Here is a 12,566-nt window from a genome sequence, read left to right on the forward strand (position 1 = left end):
GGAGCGGCTTGGATGGAATGAGGTAACCGGACCGGAAGACACAGACCCCTATACCTTCTGGACAGGCCCCCTCCAGGCTCTCCCTTCCCCCAATTCCCATTCGCGCAGGTGCGAAAACCTAAGGGGCCACCCCGGCGCTTTGGCTCTGGAAGGTTGGGGGAGGATGGGACCCTGGGAGCGGTAGAGGCGGAGGTGGGGGCCTTCCCGAGGTTGCTTGGTGACCAAACTCTCCGCCCAGATCGTTCCATTTCCTCAGTAGGGGGCGCCGCGGGCCAGAACGTGGCTGACGGGCCTCCCAGAGCGGCCCTCTTCCGGCTTCCCCCCCTCCGCTGGGTGGTGGCGCAGGCCCATGACGTCACAGGAGGCGGGGCCAGCGCTGCTGCCGGGTGCTGTAGGCGCCATTGGCGCCGGCTTGGCTTGCGAGCTCCGCTGAGGAGCGGGAGGTTGGGCCTCACTTACAACCGCGGCGGCTCCTGGTCCCTGGTCTTTCAGCGGCATGGCGTGCGGGGCGACATTGAAGCGGCCCATGGAGTTCGAGGCGGCGCTGCTGAGCCCTGGCTCTCCGAAGCGACGGCGCTGCGCCCCTCTGTCCGGCCCCACTCCGGGCCTCAGGCCCCCGGACGCCGAACCGCCGCCGCTGCTTCAGACGCAGATCCCACCGCCGACTCTGCAGCAGCCCGCCCCGCCCGGCAGCGACCGGCGCCTTCCAACTCCGGGTAACCAACGCTGCGGGCTTGGCAAGAAGCCAGGCCCAGGCATTTGCGGGGGGGGTGGGGGTGGAGTGGGGGTGGGAGAAGATGATGAACGCTAAGCTAGTTCACTTGCAGACCCCTTCTTTGCCCTGAGAAAAGGGAACAGGGGTGCCGCTGGGCCTTGTCGCTTCCGGGGATGGAAGACATCCGGGAGGGGTAGTAGGGCCACAGAGTCGGTTTTCGGTTTTCCTGAAGCTGGGGAGCCTAGAGGGGTGGGCAGCGGGAGCAAGATGGAAATAGCCCCGGCCGCTCGGGGCCCTCCCAGACCTCAGAGCCTCTCCTTTCTCCGCTGCCCTCCCCTGTACTGAGCCGCCCTGCAGATCCAGTGGGCCATGGAAAATTGGATTCTACTCACGAACCTGGCCTTGAGGGTGCGGGGGTTGGGGGCGGGTTACTGGGAAGGGGCCTGAGAACGTGCTATGCAGCACTGTGCTGGGTCTTGTAGGGAGACCTGATTTCCAGAAGTCTTTGGTGATCTCGGGCCGCCCTCGGAAGTCGTGGAATCCGATTTCAACCTGTTTCTAAGAGACTGGCCATGTTCTTTTATTGTATGGCTATTGTCTTGCACCATATATGGCTTGAAATCGGTAGATCGTTAGCTAGAATTTGAGAATCCTTCAACATACAGAAGCTCCGGAAGCAGAAATTCAATTATCCGTAACAGAGATTCTCCTTCAATAAGGCCTTCCACACAGGCCAGGGAAAGACGAGAACTGGTGTGACAATAAAGTTAAAAACGAAAGAAAAAAACTCGGCTCCTAACCACAGCGCAAGAATAGAGGGAAAGGTGCATCAGAATGAATATTTAGCAGTTTTAAAGGACTCCCGGAAATGGAGGGGGGGTGGCTCACAACTGGACTTTGGCAACTCATTTCTTTGTGTGTTTTTCTATTCCTCAAGCGTTAGCAAAACCTTGAGGTTGCCTTAAAATCTCTTTGCTTACCCCTTTCAGTTACCAGTGTCTTTAGCCATTATTTCCTCCCCACTCTGCATAGTGCATATCCACAATGCAGATTTGAGGCCCTCATCCTCTCACACCAAGATCCCAGCGGTAGCCAGCCAGGCTCTCCTAGGCACTGTGTCCTTACTCGTGTTCACCTCACCTCTCCTCTTACCTTGGCATTTAAAGGGTTTATCTGCTATAGCCATTTCTTGCCTAGTCAGTCTTTTATACATTTTTTCCCCAAACTATGCCTTTGCTTTTTTCCCCCCAGCCCCACTTGGCTGTGCCTTATCCTTGACTTCCATCATGATGTTTTCACCTGTTTGCTAATAAATACAATTATTTCTTCAAGTCTTCCATCCTTACCTGACTAACCCTGCCCCATAAGGAACTCTATTCTATTTTAGTTGTCTGATTACTTAATGTTGCAAAGCCTTGTGTACTGAATGAAATAATGTTTGCAAAAGCAGGGGACATAGATACCCTCTTGAAGAGAGATATTTTTCTTACACTGCTAAAGATACCCAAGGTTAGTCACATAATCTTTCTGGATCGCTCTTCTGCAAAATAGAATTAATACTTGCCTCACCTATCTTGATGGATTTTATGCAAATTTTTTATTTCTTCCAGTACTACCATCTAGATTAATTCTGTGTAGTTTACAATATAGCAAATGCTTAGTAAGTAATTGCTGAATGTATTTGGAAGCCTAAATATGGCAGTCTATACTGGGGTCGTTGGGGGTTTTTTCAGTCATAAAATTTTTGCATGGATTTCTTGGTCATTTTATGTGAAAGTATTTTATTTAAAATATTCATTTGTAAAGATTGATCAGTTATGTTTCTTAATGCTTATTAGAATATGATTCTGGCATGAAAGAACCAATATGATTTGTTGCTTTGGCTTAAGTGGAAGATGCCTTATGGATTAAAATGGAAGAATGGGGGAGAAAATATTAGTTGCTATGCAAGAGGAATAAAGCCAACTAATAGAATAGTGAATTTTAAAATCAGTGACTTCATTTTAAAATATCCTATTTAACTCAAAAGTTCTCTAAGAAATAGTCAAGAAACTGTTCTTCCTGAACTTAAAAAGAGGGGCAGTATATATTATAGCACTTTTTGTGGAAGGAGCCTATAAAATTAAGCCTTTTGTATTTAAAGAAACTAGGTGGATACCAGCCACGGAAGGGGCTTGCTGACCTCCAGGAGATGTTTGTAAACATGGATTGAGTTTAGATGTAAAACAGTTAATAATTGATCATGACTTTAGGGTTGGAGAATAACTTCCAGAAAGAAATAACATTTTAGCTGGGTCTTGAGTAATGTTAGTGGGAGAGACATCTTCAGATCAAGCAAAGGAAAAGTGCTAGAGCAAAGGCCAGAAAACCCACCGGTTAAAGAAAGGATAGTTTAAGGCAACAGTGTTGTAGTGGGAGATGGAACTGGAAAAGTAATTTGGGGCCAAGTCTTGGAAGGCAAGGGATACCATATTCAAGGGTTTGAATTTGGTCTGTAGCAACCAGAAGCTATTGTAGAATTTTGAAGATGGGTTTAGTTTGGTATAACCTAGAAGCACAATCTCAAATAATACTGGGAGGCAAGAATTTAAATTATTATCCACTGTTAAGTTTTTTTTTTAATGTGTTTTACTGTTTTATGTGGCCTTCTTGGGAAGAAAATCACAGCTACTTCGTTTTATCCTGTGCACACCGTGTTTGGACTCTTGGACTTGCCAGTCCTTCTGCCAGCCTTAATGTTGTGTCTTTTCCGTTTGTTCATTTTGTTGTACAGGAGGCGGTTAGTTTATCAAAGACCTTCTGTTCTCATGAGCGTTGTCCTCATACTTGTCCTTTCTTGTTTCAAGTCTTTGCAGTTCCTTACATCCTTGTATTGATTCTGGCAAGTATGTGCTTGGAGAATAATACATTTTGAAGATGAAGCAGAGACTTCATAAATTCAGGGATCTAAAACATGAACTTCATAGCACTGTGAAAGGAAAGGGTTGCTAATCCTACATTTTTCTGGTGTTCAGGCTGAGAATTCTGGAGTTGAGCTGTGTGTGGCGCTACATTGAGCTCGTGTCAGACTGTATCATCACTTCTTATGGCATTATTAATGTCTTTGGTGTAGATGCTCACAACTTTTTGGGTAGACATTTAACATTCGTTTTGAAGTACTAGGCAACTAATCCTGAATGATTTCCCAGGGTCATAGTCACATAGGTAGGAAGGAAGCAATGGCATTATTGGCAATTACCCCTGTTTTAAAAAATATATGGTTATAGCAAGTATAAGAATAATATAAGTAGGGGAGTGATACAGCTTCCTGGTTTTCATTTTTTATGAGGAAGCTCTGTTATGTGGAAAGTGAATATATGTTTTACTCACCCCACCCCCCCACCCCCCCCCCCCCGCAAAAAAAAATATATAAAAAACACACACACCAGAAAACTTGAAAACCACATCCTTTCAGATTCTGTATTATCTCTGGGAGAGGCCTTCAGGGTGGTTAGTGATTTGTGTGTTTTGGACTCCCTTTAATAGCATTAGCAAATTGATTTATTACCTTGACACAGAATAGTAATCTGAATCCTACCAAATACTGCCTCTTATAGGATCAGAAAATTTATTGCTAAGCTCTGACCACCCATTCCAAGCAATAATGTCAGATCTTCTCTTGGTCAATGTCCAAGCTGTGAACCTAATGATTTCTACTGTCCCCTTCCCCAGAGATCTTAAATTCCAAACAGTATAAGAGTTTCATTGTTAGAAGCCCTTGGGTAGTAAGAGACTCTTAATTCCCTGGTTTGTGAAATTGTGCAACTCAACAGAGATCAAAAATAGCTCTTTATTAGGTGAAGCATGGCTTTGTTTGTTTATTTGTTGCTGTAAGTTGTCCTAGTTAATCCTACAGCAAACGGCAGATCTGGTCATCATTGTCACAAGAAAAGAAGCAAAGTGAACTATTAATATCTGGGTGGTTTATGCCAAAATAGCTGCTACGCTATGTAATTATTGAAACAGTGGCAATAAGAGGAAGCACTTCGGGGGTTATAAGAGGAGTGCTGTATCTGGTATAAACATTTTTCTTGTTAATATGTATAACATGGAAAAAGGGACAGGAAGCGTGAAGAAGTAACAATAAAGTGCATGCTCAAGTGTGTTTCTTTTTTATTAGAGCAAATTTTTCAGAACATAAAACAAGAATATAGTCGTTATCAGAGGTGGAGACATTTAGAAGTTGTTCTTAATCAGAGTGAAGCTTGTACTTCGGAAAGTCAGCCTCACTCCTCAACACTCACAGCACCTAGTTCTCCAGGTAAGCATGTTTTAGTGTGCATAATCCATTCAAGACTTTGTAATTGGTAATTAAAATGGTTTCCTAAGCCAGAATTGATTTCATCTAAGTAATAAAATTGGTAAAGTGTATACATTATATTACTACTTATAAATACTTTTAAAACCATAGTCATGAAATTACAAAAGACCTTAGATTGATTGGATTGACCTTCCTTCCACCCAGTTCAAGAGTACCCTTTGTAACTGCAGCATCTAGTACCATAGCCAGTAGCCACATGTAGCTGTTTAATTTTAAATTACTTAACATTTAATAAAATTTTAGTTTCTCAACTGCTGTAGCCATATTTCAAATACTTAACAGCCACCTGTGACTGTTGTATTAGACAACACTATAGAACATTTCCGTTATTGGAGAACGTTGTGTGACAGCATTGCTCTATAACATCGACAGGTGGTCAGAGAGGATGTGCTCAAAAATAGCATCTCAGGGTTGGAGGGAACCTTCATGGTCACATAGTTCAGCCATGAGTCCCTGCAAGTAGTCAACAGGCCGGGGCTCAAACATCACCTCTGGTAGTGAACTCTGCCTACTTTAACAGTAGAGGAGTTTATTTCCTCACAGAATATTCTCCTTTTAACAGTTCGTAGAGTTTTAAATTGCCTTGATTAAAATTAGTCTCCTTATAGAACACAGATTAATGTTAGCCAGGAGGTAGGGGGAGTGGGGACAAATTGCTTAATGGGTAAGTGGTGTTACTTGGAGTGATGGAAATATTTTGAAATTAGATAGAGGTGGTGGTTGTACATTATGACTCTACTGCTGCTGCTACTGCTAAGTCGCTTCAGTCGTGTCCGACTCTGTGCAACCCCATGAACTGCAGCCTTCCAGGCTCCTCCGTCCATGGGATTTTCCAGGCAAGAGTACTGGAGTGGGGTGCCATTGCCTTCTCCATATGACTATACTAAATGCCACTGAATTGTTCAGTTTTAAAATGGTTCATTTTATGTGAATTTCACGTGAAATAATTTTTATTTCAATTGTCTTCTAACCCAGAGGTCTTGGCTCTCAGACAACACCCTTTCCAATTAATTGTACATACATGAGTGATAGATCTTTCAGTGATTGTAACTAGCAAGTCTCCTTAATATTCTCTTGGGATTTTAGTAATATAATTTTGATGTAATAGAATATTATGAGTAGAGAAACAATTATAAATAATTTAACTGGTTTATAGACCAAGAGGGCTCAAGAAACAGATTTCAGGCTGAGCTTTGAGGAAAATTCAGAACTGGGACAGAGCTGCTCCTTTTATCATGGTCAGGAAGCCAATTTCCATCTGGCATCCCAGTGGAAATTTTGCTTTCCAGCTGCAATCTTAGGAACATTTCATTTTCCTCAACCTAGTTTTAAAAGGGACCAAGGATGAGATTTTTAGTGCCTAATTGTCTCTTTCCTTCATACGTCAGTGACTTAACAGTTTTTTATATCGGGCAGGTCAGCTCTTTCTTATCAGAATCACCTGTGTAACTTAAACAGTCCCCAAGCCCTTTTACCCCAGAATTAAATCAATATGTATCTTTTTTGTTGTTGTTTATTCTACAGATAATTATGATGTACCACCATGATTAAACATAGGTGTAGATGATCTCCAAGGATCAGGGTAGCTCTTACGTGTGCTATGCTGTGCTTAGTTGCTCAGGCATGTACAACTCATTGCAACACCTTGGACTGTGGGGGTTCTCCAGACAGAAATACTGGAGTGGGTTGCCATGCCCTCCTTGGGGAATCTTCCCAACCCAGGGATCGAACCCAGGTTTCCCACATTACAGGCGGATTCTTTACCAGCTGAGCCACCAGGGAAGCCCAAGAATACTGGAGTGGGTAGCCTATCCCTTCTCCAGGGGATCTTCCCAACCCAGGAATCAAACCGGGGCTCCTGCATTGTGGGCGGATTCTTTACCAGCTGAGCTACCAGGGAAGCCCAGCTCTTACACTGTGAATCTGTTTTCTCTAATCCAGTCTTTCTATCAGCTTTAACCTTTTTGTTCTTTACCAGGTGAGCATTCTGTATGGGCTCAGATTATTAATGGCATCAGAACCATTTTTCTGTGTGCAGATAAGCTAGCACACTTGAACACACTTTCTTCCTACTAGATTTGCCTTGTAGAACGAATGTCAGAAACAGAATTTTGTGAAACTATTTCATGTGTTGTCAAGTAGTGGAAATTACTATTTTTTAAAACAATTTTTATATTCTAGGACCCTTTGTTTAGTTACCAATTCAGAACCCTACAGCTGGAATGTGTTATGTAAACTAGATTTGTCTTTTGGCCAGGTTCCTCCTGGATGAAAAAGGACCAGCCCACCTTTACGCTCCGACAAGTTGGAATAATATGTGAGCGTCTCTTAAAAGACTATGAAGATAAAATTCGGGAGGAATATGAGCAAATCCTCAATACTAAACTAGCAGGTAGGCTGACGCAGTGGCTATGACCATTGTTATTAGGATTCAGTAAGGATTAATCCCGGCTAAGTAAATGGTAACTTAGAAAAAGCATAAAACTTAATACCAGAGAGTTCAATGAATTTTAAGTATTAAGTTACTCTCCTTAATTACTCTCTTTTGGATTCTAAGCATTTTATTTATACATTGTATGGAAGGACTTTCATTTGCATTTTCAAAACAAGCCAAGCTTTTCTTTCAAGAATCTTCCATATGAATAAAGGCATTGAGAAGGTTATTTGGAATAGCTGGTGAGTAGACGTGGGTGGGGATCATGCTAACCTCCCATCAGGTGGTTGGAAAGAGTATAGTCGACAGATTCAGAGTTCTGGTGGGAGTCTGTCTGTGGATGTGGAAGTCGGGCGTCTTGTGATTTAGAGGTACTTTAATGTCTGGAAAGCACTGCTCAGGCTAGAACAGAGTGATTAGTGATGACAACAAGTAAAGCCTTTTGTAAAAGGAAGGTATCTAAATCAAGAATAGAAAGTAGTACCTGTTTAGTGAGAGAGGATGATGTGATCAGAGAGGTTTTTAGGCAACAGCTTCTTCCCGTAACAGTATTGTTTTCTCACCACCAGGCCTACATTACAGAATGTCAGTAGGTCAGCTTTAAATTGAGAACTGTTGACTTAACAGAGTGTTAAATGAATTTCTTTATAGCAGAACCTCTTTGATCCTTTAATACACTAATGGTGTGTATTATAAGAAGAAGCTGTAGTATGTCATTCCCATCTTCCGCCCCCACTCCAAAATTGTTTGGACTTCTTTGTTCATGGATGTCAGACTGCCTTCTGTCTTTCTACTGAGTTTCCCCTTCAGAAGGTAACTTCTGTGGAACTGTCTGTAGTTAGGTACTGTGGCATTTTCTCTTAGCTTTCTAGCCATTCCACCTCTATCACTCAATGTGTATGTTGAAATTTATAGCAAAGATAAAGTGCAGAAAAGAGCTTCAAGCTTCATGTCCTATAGGAGATACACTAAGATTTGCTGACTTGTAGTAGTACGCATAGCTGCCTGTCTTGGGGAGCCATTAGCAGGAGATGAAATTATGGCAGGGGTGAGATTATTAGGAAAATGTTAGAGATGATCAGTGACCAAACCTAGGAGCTAGGGATTTGGCTCTGGGACCTGAGAAAAAGGAATAGATCTCAGAGTGACCATTATAAGGAGGGCCTAAGAGTGGGTAATGTTAAATGGGAAGCTATATGTGATTCTGACCCTTGATTCTTGAAAAACTGTGGGAGAGTTTCTGGCGATAGTATATACTGTCTTTCCCCTCACAGAACAATATGAATCTTTTGTGAAATTCACACATGATCAGATTATGCGACGATATGGGACAAGGCCAACAAGCTGTAAGTATTGCCAAGTCTTTCGTTGACTTTTTCAACTTTCAAGAGCAAGATTTTGACACTGGGTACCTTGTCTCTTAGGAGCCAAAAGCCCCTATGAAGTAAAATAATAGATGACATTTAAAGAATACTTGTATGTCCAGCACTGTGCTGAACCATTTAAATCCTCCCAAAGTTTGTTTAATCCATAATTCCCCTGTGAGGGAGAAACTGCTACTTGTCCCATTTTAAAGGTAAGAGTATTTAAAGAAGTTAAATAATTTGTCCAGGCTCATATTGCTAGTGGTTCAGCCAGGATTAAAACCCAGGTAGTCTGACTTCAGTGCCAATTTATTATCTGACTTTTCCCTCAGAAAGATACTTTCAGCTGTTAATTTATGAAAATTGAGTCCTTAAGATAGCTTATCAAGTGTGTGGTCAGAATTTCTTAATTGTAAAGATTTTGTCACTACTGGTTGCTCAAAACGTAAATTATAAACAGCTATATATGTAAGTTCCTGAGAATTATCTTCTCTTAAATTCTTGCGAATTTAGGACCTCTTGAATGGTGATTCATACCCTCCATACTGTTTATCATATTCACCATTAGTTAATACTAAAAATGCATGATCCTATATTTTTAGTATTCTTAACTCTTTTATTTTTTATTCCTAATTTATAGATGTGTCCTGAAGCTTTCTTGCATATCTGGGTACCAGGTTTGACCTCAAGAGATGGCTGCTGTACACTTTTTGCAACTGGTTTGATATCACATTTCAGCTCCAACTTTTCATCCTGAGAACACTTAAATGTTTCTGCAGGTCCATTTTATACAACTTGAAAGACCTTAAAACTTTCTGGTTGCCACAAGCATATCTTTCTTTTCTGCTCATCGAATAAACAGCTGTGCCCTACTGTGATAGATTTTTCAAACAAAAACACCTGGAGCAGCAGTTTAGCAAAAATATGCCCTCAGTGGCACTCAACAAATGGAGTTTCCCCAAGCACAGTTCTGTAAGAAGTGTGTGTGAGAGTGTGTGTATATGTGTGTATGTGTATTTTAAGTTATTATTTGTATTGTGCAAATTTTTTTGATCTTGGGGATTCTGGCTGTGAATTTGATGCACGACAATTATGGTTAAAAACATTTGCTTGGTCTACAGAAGATCATTAATGTTTTGTGACCATATAAGTTGTAACAGTGGATTGTTTTATGTGTAGGTATTATTGTTAAATACAGGGACTGTTTCCAGGCACAGAATATGAATCATAAGTTAGGATGGACATTAGATGTGATTATGATGACATAGCAAAGGTCTGTGGTCCTAAGTCTACAAATGTGTGGTGAGGAATAGAACAAACTGGAGACAGGCCACTTGACATCTGATTCTGCCTCGCCGTGTTAGAACATTACTTTGACTCCAAGCCTTAAAAACCCACGTGGAGTCTGTGCTCACCTCATTCACACGGGAGCTCCCTGGACACTGAACCTCTCAGAAGGAAAAAGTCTCCTTTGGAACAAGAGCATCAGGGTTTGATGGGGAGCATAACAAAGGTGGGCACGGGCTGGGACAGGCCCCAGAGGCACTGCTGCTTGGGAGGAGCCACTTCACCTTTGTATCAATTATTAAAAATAGAATTTGGATCCTTTGGTCAGGTTCCCCCAAATTCTTTTTAAGAGATGTCCATGTTCAACTGCTTAAGCTTTGTTTTGGCAACCCCTGCCCAAAGTTGCTTACAGACTGTTCTTCACCTTATTTCCAAGGCTGAGGAACAGAAAGTAGCCTCTGTTTTGAGGAGGTGGAAGTTAAGTATACATTTATTTTTTACTGTGACTTGTTCAGGACCACATTTTACAAAATGCCTTGTTTCCTTTATTATTGTTTCTGGAAAGGAAAGTTCTATTAAAATTGTTTTAGTTTGAATATAGACTAGTTTTTTTAATTAAGGCTTATTTTGGGGAAAAACAAAACAAAACTTGAGTTTAATTCAAACATATGCCAGTACCTTCCAAAGTAAGGTAATATTCAGAGACAGTTGTCCTGATCATATATATGGCTTAGAAAAATTTCTGGAATATTCACATTCGAAGATTCCTTATTAATGAATGTCTTTGACTTAAATCTAACCAAAACAACAACATTATTCTTTGTACATTTTCATTATATAGTGTTAATAAGCTTAGTTGCAAACAAATAAAATACTTAAGCTATTTGTTTACCTTGCCTTCTTAATACTGTGATATGTTTATTAATTCAAATAATTTATGTGAGGCTGCTATAACTATTTCTCCATTTCAACATTACATTTAAGATTTAAAGACTTTTTAAAGCCCAGAAGTGATCTTTTAATTATTAAAGAATTATTTTGACTTCATATTTGAAGGGCAATGTGTTTCATCTCTTCTTTGTCCAGGGTAGTCACTTCTTCCTGGAAGAGAAGAATAGCAGTGGCTGTAATGAGAGTGGCCTTACAGTGGGATAGTCACAGCAAAACAAGGGAAGGGCAACTGTGGGGGCATCCGACGTCCTGAAGGAAGGACCAGGACTGGGGCATGCTGCTTCGCTGAAGCCTTTTTAATACAGAGTCAGTGTGAGGTGCCAGCTCACTGTCGCTGGTGTCAGTCCCATTCCTACTAAATGGCTTCTGGGTGAGAAATAGAGTAGGTCTCTCTAAGGAAGAAGATAGATACCCTCTCGCTGCACCCAGTATTGTTAGGCTCTTGTATCATCATATGGTTACCCTTTGGGGCCACGGGATATAAGACCACACCACCATGACTGGGTTTTGGGATCTTCTCAAAAGGGACTAGACATGTTTGTTTAATGTTTTATGCAGAGAAAAGATGAATCCTAGATCAGAAAATGGGGACATGTAAGGTGATCCTTAGACAAGTGAAAGGAGTTTTTTCTCTAGAACTTGATTGCTAGGGCTTTGAACTTAGGGGCAATTCCCAGGTAGGGAAGTGTCTTTGGCTCATGGAAATAGGTTAAGGCCAAGGGAAGAAGTCAACCTACAGAGACCTGTAAGGATGGGCCAGGACCTGTGGTCTCAGAAGAACTGTGTATAGTGAACTAGTTTTAAAAATTTTAATTCCATGTATTATCTTTCAGTAAAGTCTTCCTCTTAAGGGGAAGGAAGGGAGTAAGTGTCCAGACATACCTAAGTCAGAGGAGTACAGGGGAGATCAAAGTTTGTGAGGCAGTGATAATTGTTAGGAGTTCCCAAGGAGAAGAAGACTATCAGGAGACATAAGAACTTGGGCCAACCTTCCCCACATGGTGAGTTTTCTGTCCAGCAGGGAGGATTGGTTGGTTCATGTAGTAGTTACAGGAATGGTCTTTGGATGTTTGTAGTCCTGGAGTTTAGTCTGCTCTGCCACTAATTTGCTATGTGAGCCTTGCCAAGCTACTGAACTTGCTGAGCCATAGTTTCCTTGTCTGTAAAATGAGGGTTAATTGTATGTACATCATTGGGGTTTGTTTTCAAATGTGAGATTGCATTTTCCATGTAAAGTATTTAGCACAGTTTGGGACATAGAATATACACTTGAAAATGTTACAGCAGGTCTCTTTACAGTGGTCTTCATCAGATTGGAAGACCAAAACCCTTTCTGCATTGGTGATTCTCAACTTCCAGAATGAATAGCCCCTTGTTAACATCAAATCTACATTCTCTTAGAATTTGTACTTTCTAAGTGTTTGACTGAAAAATAAAAGATGAATGACAACTGAA

At 41.5% G+C, this 12,566-nt stretch overlaps 1 protein-coding gene across 1 annotated transcript; it reads left to right on the forward strand.

The window, feature by feature from the left end:
- Positions 1 to 378: 378 nt before the first annotated feature.
- AKIRIN1 (akirin 1) lies at positions 379 to 12,566 on the forward strand. The gene is made up of 5 exons (XM_086380110.1): positions 379 to 716; positions 4,875 to 5,015; positions 7,333 to 7,467; positions 8,784 to 8,855; positions 9,514 to 12,566. The coding sequence occupies exons 1-5, from the start codon at positions 497 to 499 to the stop codon at positions 9,522 to 9,524; spliced, it is 579 nt and encodes a 192-aa protein (XP_086236236.1). The 5' UTR covers positions 379 to 496; the 3' UTR covers positions 9,525 to 12,566.

This window comes from Bos grunniens, chromosome 3 (assembly GCF_055505025.1).
Source record: "Bos grunniens cultivar Pamir isolate PY7600 chromosome 3, Bosgru_T2T1.0, whole genome shotgun sequence".
In the NCBI taxonomy this organism is placed as follows: Eukaryota; Metazoa; Chordata; class Mammalia; order Artiodactyla; family Bovidae; genus Bos; species Bos grunniens.

Excerpts from the sequence above, each read along its gene's own strand:
- AKIRIN1 (XM_086380110.1), top strand. The coding sequence starts at position 497 with ATGGCGTGCGGGGCGACATTGAAGCGGCCCATGGAGTTCGAGGCGGCG. Across the intron at positions 717-4,874 it reads CCGGCGCCTTCCAACTCCGG|AGCAAATTTTTCAGAACATA; the intron begins GTAACCAACGCT and ends CTTTTTTATTAG. Across the intron at positions 7,468-8,783 it reads CCTCAATACTAAACTAGCAG|AACAATATGAATCTTTTGTG; the intron begins GTAGGCTGACGC and ends TTCCCCTCACAG.